General features: G+C 37.6%; 1 protein-coding gene across 2 annotated transcripts in view; it reads left to right on the top strand.

The window, feature by feature from the left end:
* Positions 1–12037, top strand: part of Rora (RAR related orphan receptor A) — a 675937-nt gene that overhangs the window by 625161 nt on the left and 38739 nt on the right. For both annotated transcript variants that reach the window (XM_046460899.2, XM_046460900.2), the window contains one exon: positions 10668–10753. In XM_046460899.2, the coding sequence (XP_046316855.1) occupies positions 10668–10753 (86 nt within the window). The remainder of the gene's footprint in view (positions 1–10667; positions 10754–12037) is intronic.

The following is a 12037-nucleotide window of genomic DNA, read 5'->3' as shown; positions in this document are numbered from 1 at the left end:
TTAAAAAAAAAAACTACAATGGAACTGCAATCTAGAAATAGTGCTGTAATGTATTTGAAGGCTCAGAAGTTGCTACATCTATTGTTTGGATGTTGTTGGTTATGTCCTTGAAGGTGGAGATAGAGAAGGAATTTATCATCTAGGATTTGATCACTAATTCATCAAGATCTTACAATCTTAAAATGATTAATAAGTCAACATCCATGTTTCCTCTTCTGGTAAGCCTAAATAATTTGCTTGTGATTTTTAATAAACACTAGATCCTTCTCTGATCTTTTATCTGGAGATCCATTCCCCTGTTAATTCTAGGGAGACCTCTTGGAAATGGGAAATGGCACAGAGGTGGAGTAGAGAGATGAGTTGAGGCAAAATCCTCATAATCATCCTCACCCACCAAGATGGTCCGTGGACTAAGGAGGTTTATATTTCATGACTGTTCCCGCGACTGCAGATGTGCTCTTTTTAGTCTTCTGTGGCTCCACATACACTGACGTAAATGCATTTTTAAAGCTTAAAGTTACAAGTTTTTTCCAGTTTTTCACCATGAATCCAAAGTTTATTTGGTTGAGGAATATTTCTTAAATGATATAATCTACTATTTGATGAGCAGTAACTGATCTCAAAAAAACCACACAAGCTACTATGGAAAGAAACAATGGGTTCCTTCGCCTGGTAAACTTTTATGACTTAACCTGGATTCTTGTGACTTTGACCCACTTCTACACATCTTAATCCAGCTGGTTTTTGTGAATGGCATGGCTAGGAGGTCACAGAATCATCCCATTGGAATTAACAATCAGTGGCTGACTTTTTTAGGCAGACAACTTTGACCTTTTAAGGAATGAATACTCTTGAGGCAAGAAGAATGATTTGAATTATTTACTCAGAGAATTATCATACTATCTGCCAAGTATACAATGGGTGAAACTCATATAAAGCCACAGGACAGATAGATTTTTAAACAAATATCCTAAAACCCATTTCCATGTCAACAGATTTCTCCATGTTTGGACTTGGAATTGAATCACATGTGTGTTCATTTTTGTATCATCATATGTATCCATTATTTTTTTAAAAGCTTCTAAATTGAAATACCAAGATCGTAAAATGCATATTGCTTTCAGTATGCATAGGCAGGTGTGAACTTAAAAGAGCTGTAAAATAGAGCGGTTATCTCCTGGGTTTAGGTGTGAGAATTTTGGTATAATTGTGTAAAATAAGATTGTGTCATGAAACACAGTAATTCTGATGCTTTTGGTTGAGCAGAAACTAGATAAGATCTCCAGATTTTGGTTTGGCTTTAAAGATACCCTTTTTTGTTGTTGTGAAAAATAGACTTTGAATGATGACAGCAAAGAGCTGACCCCGTTGCTTTCAACTATGAGGCAAAGAAGACTTAACCTAAATGTGGTGTAATTTTTCTTGCTAAGGGGGAAAAAGGAATTGGTATCTCAAGTGAGGTTGATTGCTAGAAAAGATTAGATGCAGTTCTGTGAGTCAGATGACATTTTGCATCTAGTACTATCCAGAATTATATAAGGGACACCTATTGTTGGAAAAGAAGTTATTAGAAGTTTGCCTTGAGCATCGTCTAACAAATTAGTAAAGTAAAATGGATTATTTTCCCACTAATATGAAAGGACACTGAACCCACAATGAGAATTTCAGAGAAGATTTTGTTTTGTTGTTATTGTTATATGTCTCTGATGCCAGGGTCCTAAAAAAATCTTAAGAACTCAGGGCTGGGTTTGTAGTTCAGTGGTGGAATACTTGCCTAGCATATGTGAGGCACTGGGTTTGATCCTCAGCACCATATAAAAATGAATAAATAAATAAATAAATAAATAAATAAATAAAGGTATAAAAAAAACCTTCAAGAATTCTATGTTGTGGGGGAGGATATTTGTTTCTAGAATCTTAGAAGGACCTTATTCCAACTGGGAATAATTGGCTAAATGGACAATTACTTTTGTCTTGTCCCTTGATTTCACATAACCACACAAATTCTTAACAACAAATAAGTTCCTTTATTAAGAGACAGAGGTTTGGTTTGGAGAAATAAAAGAGGAAAAGAACGGTATTGGTCATCTTGATAGCATCGTATTTTGGGGGTGAGAACTTATTCGGTTTATCAGCTCACCAGATAAGTAGAATGAAGTATTTGTCATCAGAAGCTTCTACTTTTGCTGGTTGATTTTGAGTTTTTGTTTTTGTTTGTGGTAATGGGAATTTGAGCTAGTCCTTCACACATGCTAGGCAAGCATTCAACCAGTGACCTAAGTCCCCAGCCCTTATTTTTATTTAAAGACAGGGTCTCAGCCTCAAACTTTCAATTCCCCTGCCTCAGCCTCGTGAGTCCCTGGATTATAGCCTGATTGGGTCAAATTATTTTACTGAAGGTTTAATTGGTTACTAGATAGTTACCAAAAAAAGATAGTCAGTTGCTTTAAACTTAGACATTTTGTTCACTACTGTGTTGTAGGAAATTTTAGAGAGAACTGGATCTAAAAATCTAGACCATCCACTCTTCCTCTATGTGAAAAATCCTTTTCCTCTCTAATTTGACAGAATTTCCCTGTCTAGGGACAAACATGCTCATTTGGATTTGGCTTTTAGAAACTACGCATCATGGAATATGAGTCAGTTTCTCAGGAAAGTTTAATCAAGTAGGTATGGAAACATATTTCAAAGAATTCATATTCATCTCCCACTGTCAGAATTACCCACATATTCACAGAAAGCCTCATGAGAGGATATGCCGGGCTTCCTTATTCTTTGGAGATTTTCTGCATACACAGTTCAGCTTTCTCTGAATTCATTTGGGACGTTCTGGCCTAGTGTTTTAACTCTCATGCACCTAAGTCTTACACTGAAGGAAAACGGTCCAAGTTCTAGACTTTCAATTTTGCCTATACTTAGTTTGCAAATAGCTGTCAAATTACAGTGAAAATCACAATCAAGTTAAAGCTTTTGACAAGTGCCTTAACAATGGATAAAGGGTAGGACTTTTGGGAATAGGGACACAATAAGGTGCAGGATTTTTTAAAAGCTATAATTTATCAGGATTGTTGAAGTCTTACCAACTGAGACTTGGGATGTCAGAGGGTGACATGTATGTTTACTGTGTTTAGCAAATGGAAATCATGCCATTTACTGTGTAAAAAGTTCAATTCAGTGACTTTGCATGTGATACTTGTCATAGAGAGGTGACTTTACATCTAAGTTCTCTTTTTATTCAGGTTGAGACTAAGCTGGACCCATCAGTCCTCAGAAAGGCATTTTAAAAATGAACAATTTTTTTTTTAAATTTAGATACGTATAGCTCACAGATGAAAATGATAGTCCTATGTGTTTTTTATTCTTTGTGGCTGAGCATGTTGTGGGTAGTGAGGGTACAGCGTCCTGGTTCTTGCCAAGAATGATATACCAAGCCTCCTGAAGCTTCCCATTTATATAGGTTTTTCATCTTCAAAGAGATTTGAAAGCATTCATTTGCCACCACCTGCCTGGGAGGTAAGAATTATTCCCATTTTATAGATGGAGGAAGTGGAGGTGTAAGTGACTTGCCTGGGGCCACCCACAGAGTCAGGTGTCAAAGGGAGACTTGGCAGGGCCCATCTTAGCTAAATTGATCCCCAGCCATTTCTCTCTGTTGTCATTTCCCCCATGAGAGCTCCAGATTGCTGGTGAGGCATCAAATAATCTGGAACAGAAAAGAAACACCAGGTCTACCTTTTTGTGTGTGACTGTTTCTACAAGCAAACCCTGGGAAATTTAGACCTAAAAAATAAGCCAATGAGCCTCCATGAGGCTCAATTTTCACATCTGTAAAATGGGAATAAAAATACCCATCTGCTCCTTCAGGGATAGATGAGCACTAAACTCTGAACAACCTAATGAGGTGAAAGTCTTTTTAAGCCATATAAAACTCTGCAAATATCAGGTGTTACTGTTTCCTGAAATAGCTTAAGACTGCTTACAGAGGGGTAGAGCTTTTCTTAGATGTCTAATTATTTTGGTGATGAACAGCAAGGATTAATATTGTCATGAAAGAATCCAAAAATCAAGGGAAGAAAAGACAATACTGGGGGGAAACTTAGCATTATATGTGCTATATATTTAGTAGACAAAATGGCAAACAAGTTGACTATTAGTTTGCATATTATGCTGTGGGATTATTGAGCATTCCTGGGTTAGGGAATGTAGCCACAGTAGTACTCCAAGCCACTGTCCAGGATGACAGTCTATTCCCCGTCCACAGTGGAGAAGAAGTGAGAGCACTCTACAAATCCACATGGTGAGTTGCAGCCTTCCATGGCAGCAGTGACAAAGTGGAGAGAAGCCATTTTACTCCCTGAATGTTCCTGCTCCAGTACACAGAGCACCTTTGCACACCATAGATGAGGGCACCACCTCTGGAAGGGTGGTTTAAAAAAAAAAGGAGCCCATCTGAATAGACAAGTCAGAGAAAAGCTCCCTCATGCCACATGGTTGCAGCCACTCCCAGGAGAGCTCACAGCCAGGTACACTTCAGCACCCACCTTTGCCCTCTCAGCTGCGCTCCACTGGGCAGGTCACAACCTGCACAACCGTCTTTGGAGGCCCTCAAACTAAAAGAGCCACGAAACTGTAGAAGCCAGGCATTCCCAAAGTCGCTCCAGGGAGAAAGGTGAAGACTCCACAGCTTTCTGCCAGCCAGCCTTGACACGCAGGCCCGGCTGCCATTCGGCAGCTGCTGAAGCCTTTAATACTGCAGCAGTTCTAAACAGGGATAAAATAAAGTGACTAATCCATAAAGGACTCAAGCCCATTTTACTGAAAATAAAATCAAATGCCTTGGGGTTTTTCTTTTTAATCTTTATTGGTTTTTCTGCTTACAAAAGTAATGCATGCTGGTTGTAAAAAATTCAAACATTAGAGAAACATATAACATAGCAAGTGGAAAGTCCTCCATATTCTCAGCCTTCCAGGAAAAAGCTACCATCAACAGATTTGTGTAAAAGATAGATACTTGTTTTTTTTTTTCCCCAAGCTGTAGTTCTTTAACATTTTTGCAACACAAAAAATTGATTGACATTCATATGTGTGATAGACATACTCATGGGTGTACCCCAGGTTTGGCCACTGGCCATTTCCTGACAAGCAAGCAATAACCCCACCCCATTCAGTCCTTTTCAAGAATGTCTATGGTGTGCAAATGAGCTAGGAGAAAAGATACTACTGGTGTAGTAGTAGTATGGTTGTTTATTTTTATATGAACCAGTTAAAAAAAATTCACTTTTTTTTTTTACCATTATTTGTGACAAATTCCTTGTGACACTTTCCACAGCTGATTTTGACATGCACTATGCTAAAGCAAACAGTTAAGTGCCACTGTTGTGAAGAATTGCTGTAGTAGCTGGTACAGACTGCCTGTCACAGTATTTGGAGGATAAGCAGCTTTTCTCTATCCCCACTTCGGAAAGAGCTTAAAGTGTGGAGAAAAGAATTTCATTTTGCTATAAGGCAGGATTCCTTATCAACAACAACAATAATAATAACTACTGTTTATTGAAGGCCAACTATTTCTAAGAACTGTGTGATGCATACATATAGAAAATACATACATAAAATGAGCATATATAAACCTTCTACAGATGCTGTGTCACTTGTACATTGTATCAATGAATCTTCATCTATGAAACTGAGGCTTAAAGAGGTTAAATAATTTATTTGCCCAGCTGTAAGAATTGTTAACCTTGGCATTGGTCACTTTACAGTCAAATATTCTGGGCTTCGAGTATGGTTCAGTGTTGAAACACTTGCTTAGCACACATGAGGCTGTGTGTTTGATCCTAAGACTGAAAAAAAAACAAAAAAGTATTCTACCTGGAATTTTGCAAAATCGAGAAGGCCAAAAAAGTTAATGGTTACTTTCAGTTATAAACAAGCAGATAAATCCCAGAAAGGGGTTGGGCACAATGGCTCACACCTATGATCTCATCAGTTTGGGAAGCTGAGGCAGGAGGATTACAAGTTTAACACCAGGCTCAGCAACTTAGTGAGACCTGTCTCAAAATGATAAAAACAAATAAATTAATTAATAAAAAGGCCTAGGGATATGGCTCAGTAGTAAGTGTTCAATCCCTGCTACCAAAAAAAGAAAGAAAAAGAAAATCTTAACTTTTGAATTTAAACAGAAAGACAAAATGTGACCAAATCTCAGACTTACCATTTTCTACCTGAGTTTGACAAATTAATAAGCCTCTCTGAACTTCAGTTTTCTCATCTAAATGATGGAGATAATAATAGTAGTGACGATGATATTAACAATAATAATACCTATTTCACAAAAATAAGATAATGCCTGACACATTGTAAGTACAAATATATGTTCGCTATCATTGGTGATTATAATCCCATTAGATTATTATCAAGAGAACACTGCTCATCCACGGAATGAAGTGATGGGTGCCTCTCTTGTACAACTTTAATTTGGGGGCAGATTGGGCATTGCATTCTGGATCAGTATAACTCCCAGGATAGGTCCTGAGGCGTAAATGAGATGTTAAGAATGTCAGTGCCCATGTTCTTGACCTTTTATAGTTAAAAATAAAAATCTAACATTTTGTGTTGATACAACACTAAATGACTGCCCAGCCCCAGGACCACTTGGTTAATTAGCATGCTTGTATTCCAGGGTTTCCTGCTGCCACTTGTTGTCAGCTCCAGAAATTTGCCTCTGCAGGTGTGGAGAGTCTTTTTGAATTACTTAGATATGTGAAAGCAGATTATTCAGGCAATAGAGCTGAAAACGTGGGCAAATTAGAATTTTTCATAGCAAGATTATTCATTGGGAAGCCAATTTGCAATGATGTGGATAAGTCTTGCTTCAAATATTTCACTACATTAGGATAGTTATGAACGCTTGTGAAGGTTGACAATAGTGGTGTCTGACAGAACTGGTATTTGCAAATGATGGCTGAGTTCCTGTGTGCGGTAAATGTCTGGGCCAAGGTTTATAATTTATGTTGAAAGAATATTATTTTGAGAAGACACAACACCACCTAGTAGAAAATGGAAAATATGAAGGGATGCAAGGCAAAGGGATTTTTATCTTTTTCCTTTTCTTGGATGGAAAACTCAAATTTAACCCAGGTATGGTGGTGCACATGTATAATCCCAGCAGCTCAGGAGGCTAAGGCAGGAGGATCACAAGTTTGAGGCCAGCTTCAACAACTTAGCAAGTCTCTAAGCAACTTTATGAGACCCTGTCTCAAAATTTAAAAAATTTTGGATGTGGCTCAGTGGTTAAGCACCTCTGGGTTTAACACCTGGTACCTAAACAAAAATCTCAAACTCAAATTTATTGTACTATACTATCTTCCTTTTGAAAACTTTGCAAGCCCTTGATTACATTTTTTTTCTCATTGATTAATTTGATTCTACAAATTGAGTAAAAGTGGGGATGGGAGGCTTCAGTGCATCATGGGATTAAGTGGAGAGATGAGTAAGTGCCCTGCTCTGTTCTGCAAATGGTTGCCTTCTAGAAATATCAACATGTCTGATAAGATTGCATGCAGAGGGTTTGCTTTTGAAGCAGGTAGATTTCAGCCATTTTTTAAAGAGTACTAACAATTGATATTGTCTTCTGAGATAATAGAGCCACATAGGGGTCAGCTAGTAGAGCAGTTTAATCTGACTGATCAAAATAACTGAAAGTTGCTTTGGAGAAATCTTTCCATTCCCTTACCATGAGATTCTTATTGAGGCATATTCTAACTGATTCTGATCCTTTAGCCAACACTGTCCACTGGAACTAAGCACACACAGAGTGGGGACAAACATGTAGGTGAATGGTCTCCCACTTGGACATACAAGTCAGTCTACAGTGAATCCATTCATGAATCCATTCATTGGATTCACTAAGCTTCACAGCCTCTCTACCTCTTAGGTCCCAGCTTGGGTATCTTTGAAATCTGAAAGACACTGGGAACCTAAGCAAGGCTGAAGACCAATGGTATAGGAGCCTGACTCAGACCAGCAGTCCTGTTGCAGTGGCACCAGACTCTGGGTCTATGCTGCAACCAGTCTCCACTCTCCCCACACCAGACCATAAGCCATTCAGGTGGCGGTGCTGGGTCCACAAAGACACTCCCAGGGTCACCCCCATCATGAACAGACCTCCCTATCTAGAATTTACAGGATTTCCAGAGCCATTAGCAAGCATTTTGGTCACTGCCTTGAACATCATTTCACTTCTGATTGGCCATCCACTAAGAGCCCTCAGCAGAGTGAACATCATTTTCCATATGACCCAGATACAGCTTTACTCTTGCCCTTGCCCATATGGCCTGCCCAGGACTCTCATCTCCTTTTTTTTTTAATATTTTTAGTTGTAGATGCGCACAATACCTTTATATATATTTATCTTTATGTGGTGCTGAAGATCGAATCTAATGCCCTCACATATGCTAGGCAAGTGCTCATCCACTGAGCTACAGCACAGCCCATTTTATATTCTGAACAATATGCCTGATCTCCCCATTATTAAGGCAGATTGAAGATAATTCTTGAAAGGCCCAAGTTTAAGGTTAGTGTTGCTCTAGTTGCCTTGGGTAGTTCTGATGCTGACTTAAACTGCAGGGCCTAAACAGGTTGTATATCTTTGATTTCTGTGATTGTAGCTTGAGGTGAATTATAAGCAGAAGGAGTTCTTCTTTGGTCCTCTTTATTTCACATATAAATTCTGTTTAATAAGTAGTCCAAGTACTTTATGTTGCCTAATTATTCTGTTCCTTACAGGTCAGAGTGGAGGAGGCTAGTTCTCATTATAGACTAGTTAATTCAGGTGGGAAAATCCAGACAGTAACTCTCAGCTGATATCAGCTTTCAGAATTTCTTACTGGCTTTTTTGAGTCTGAAAATGTTGAGCCTCCCCGCTGCCCCCCTCTCTCTCTCAACAATCTGTGGCAAAAGCCTTTCCATTGACTATATTAAAAATATTGGAAGAGCCATTTAATATGAGACATTGTTATATTTCATAATTCATACAGAATTTTTCTTGAAATCAAGTACAGCACTAATGGGGAGGCCGAATTGTGAATGACGGTTTTTATGAAATTTAATTTTAAACATATTAAATTGCAAAACTCAGAATATAAATATTAGTACCATTACTGAGGTATTAGAGAGCCTCCAGATTATGGAAAATACATTGGATGTGAAGATGTTGAATAATCTCTAAATCTGGACAAGTAAAGAAACTCAGTATGCCAGCACTAAAATAACTGATAGGAAACAGACCCCCTAGGTAGCTTGCCCTCCATGAAAGTCACCAGAGTTCCCATGGAAGAGAGTAAACAGGACACATGGCTTATAACAAGGTTAATCCAGTGGCTTCTTGTGTGCAGTATATATTAACTACAAAATTGCATCAAGTCCAAAGTAAGTCATTGTGTAAGCCATCCCAGGATACGAGATGACATAAGAAGAGAGAGTGGGCTGTGTGTGTGTGTGACTTATATCATGCAGCATATTCCCTGGACAGAGTCCTTGCTCTGTTGAAGGCATGAGCTATGTAGAAGTTGTATAAAAATGAAATAGACTTTGGCTATTTGGGCACTTGGCAATTGTATGTGTGCATACTTCAGTGGACGTAACATGCAGTAGTGAAAACTGTAGAAAGCAAATTTAGCCTAGTGGAACATGCCAGGTAAACTGGGGACTGTTGCCATCCTGTCTGTGTGGCTCCACTTTGGCCTTCTTTATTGCACGTAAATATTCTATTTAATAGGTGGTCTAAGCACTTTCTTTTGCTTAATTATTCTATTCCTTCAGTTACTTTTTAAATTCTTAATTGTGTTCTTTCTAACTCTATTCAAAATATAATGCATTTGCTCAGAAATGTGCTTTGTCACATTTGAGAATGTTGGTGTGATATGTTAATTATCTGGTTGGTCTTCCAGGAGGAGGCATCTTTAAATATTAATTGATTGGCTAGACACTTGCAAACTGAACCCAGAAATCAGTTTCCAATGTAAAAAACTCGAAAGCAATATATCCTATTTGTCAAGATCTGTCATTAATTCAGATAGGATATTAACTTTATGGTTGAAAGGTTTTGATTGTACACAAATGAACTAATTTTTAACATATGGCAACTACATTAATTTAAAAAAGATGAGTAAGGAATTCTTCCTTGCCATCATATGTAACTTATTAGTATTTTGAATTGAATCATTTTCCTAAGTAGACCTGACTTTTTGGAGTCTATTTTTCTCCATCAGTTGAGCTACAGTGCTCAGCCAAGACAGATTTATGGCCTTTTAAAAATAATGATGGAAAATGAGATCGGAGGAAACATTTTAGTATCTGCTTTGCTCTGAGGCCTAAACTGCGAACTCTCCAGTTCTTGAAGGCTTTGAAATGCTGATTCTAGTCTTCTTGTGGGTTCTTAAACACCTTCTCAAATGACCCATTTTAATAACCCGAAAGCTATTATATAACGAGCAGCCATAATTTAGTCCAGGGCTCTAGGGGGACCCTCACAGTTCAGCAATGAATAGTTAATGCAGTATAATGTTTAGCAGGTTATTAGTTTTCACTATACAAATGCTGATCAGGGAACGCTTTTATAAGGTGTTTAAAAGAAAATGTAATTAACTGGTTGCGTGCTTCTGTTGCAGCTCAAATTGAAATTATTCCATGCAAGATCTGTGGAGACAAATCATCAGGAATCCATTATGGTGTCATTACGTGTGAAGGCTGCAAGGTAAGCCTTTTAAATTGTTGTTGTTCTATTAATGTTAGAATGTATCTTTGTGATTTCTAATTTTTACTTATCCTATGTCTAAAAATTCAATTCCTTGGAATTTTGAGTGATGATAAATGACAGGACCGAATAAATATTTTGGTGTTAAATTAGAATCCAAGAAGTTATATATACTTTGACTTCTCCCTTCAAACTATCAGGAGATGGGGAAAAGGTATTTGAGCATTGTTTATGTTTTTCACTTCCAATTCCAGAATTAATTGAACTGATGAGCTATCTCTTTGGCTTTTAAAAAGAGATAGCTCTAGTCTTCTGTGCTGTCCCTGTTATAAGATTTATAAAAAGATGTTTCCAGTAAGTTTGATTGGAGTGTGGTTGAGTTGTATTCAGTGCACAGATGTTAATACATCTGGCCAAATTATGGGAAGGCTGTCAGGAAGCACTGAACTCTCATCCTGGACTCTCCACTTGTCCACGTTGTTTTGGGCCTTTCTCAGCTCAACAGTGACTCAGTTTCTTCATCTATAAACTAGGCATAACCTGACCTTCCTTCCTTTTAGGACTATTCAAGAATAGACCGAGAATTGGCATACAAAGTTCTTATAATTGTAAAAGTTCTACTTAAATCTAAATATTGTCATTATTATTGCTATTGTCACTATTTTTATTATTACTTACCTTAATCTTGGAGTAATGGATATAGCACATGCATAATGTGAGAATGGAAAATAAAGGTGTTTGTCCTAATAATTTAAGACCCCCCCACACACACACACACATCCAGATTACCTCTGTTATTCACATTTCAATTTATTAAGATTTAGATCCTCTTGGTTGTATTGGAAGTGCCTTGAGACTGCTTATAGGATAAAACAGCACAAAATAAATAGGAGAGAAGCTATTTAAGCATGCAGAAGGCCTCTGAGACAGCTGATTGCTACATCCAGACCTGAATTAGCCCTAAGGCTTTTTGAGATTGAGGCAAAAAATAAAATCGACAAATTTGATTTGCTTTCCTTTAGTGAAACTAGAAAGTACAATGTCATAAAATACAAAATCACCTACAGACACAAATGATTGCTGAGAGACTTCAGGGAAATTAGTCTCATAATTTCTTTAATTCTTTGTTTTACTGTTAATCATCCTAACCTCATAGTTTAATTCTTCATTTCTCTGTTAATCATCATAACATTTGCCAATCTGTACATGTATAAATGCTTCATATTGCTGTCATCTTAGTGAAGCTTAAGATTCCTGCCTGCTACCAAACATACTTAATACATT

The sequence above is a fragment of the Marmota monax genome, unplaced genomic scaffold, assembly GCF_021218885.2.
Source record: "Marmota monax isolate L192 unplaced genomic scaffold, Marmota_monax_Labrador192_F-V1.1 WCK01_AAM20220418_F8-fsc00001, whole genome shotgun sequence".
NCBI classification, from domain to species: Eukaryota; Metazoa; Chordata; class Mammalia; order Rodentia; family Sciuridae; genus Marmota; species Marmota monax.
The sequence above is the reverse complement of the archived record's forward strand: the minus strand, read 5'-3'. Positions and strand labels throughout refer to the sequence as shown.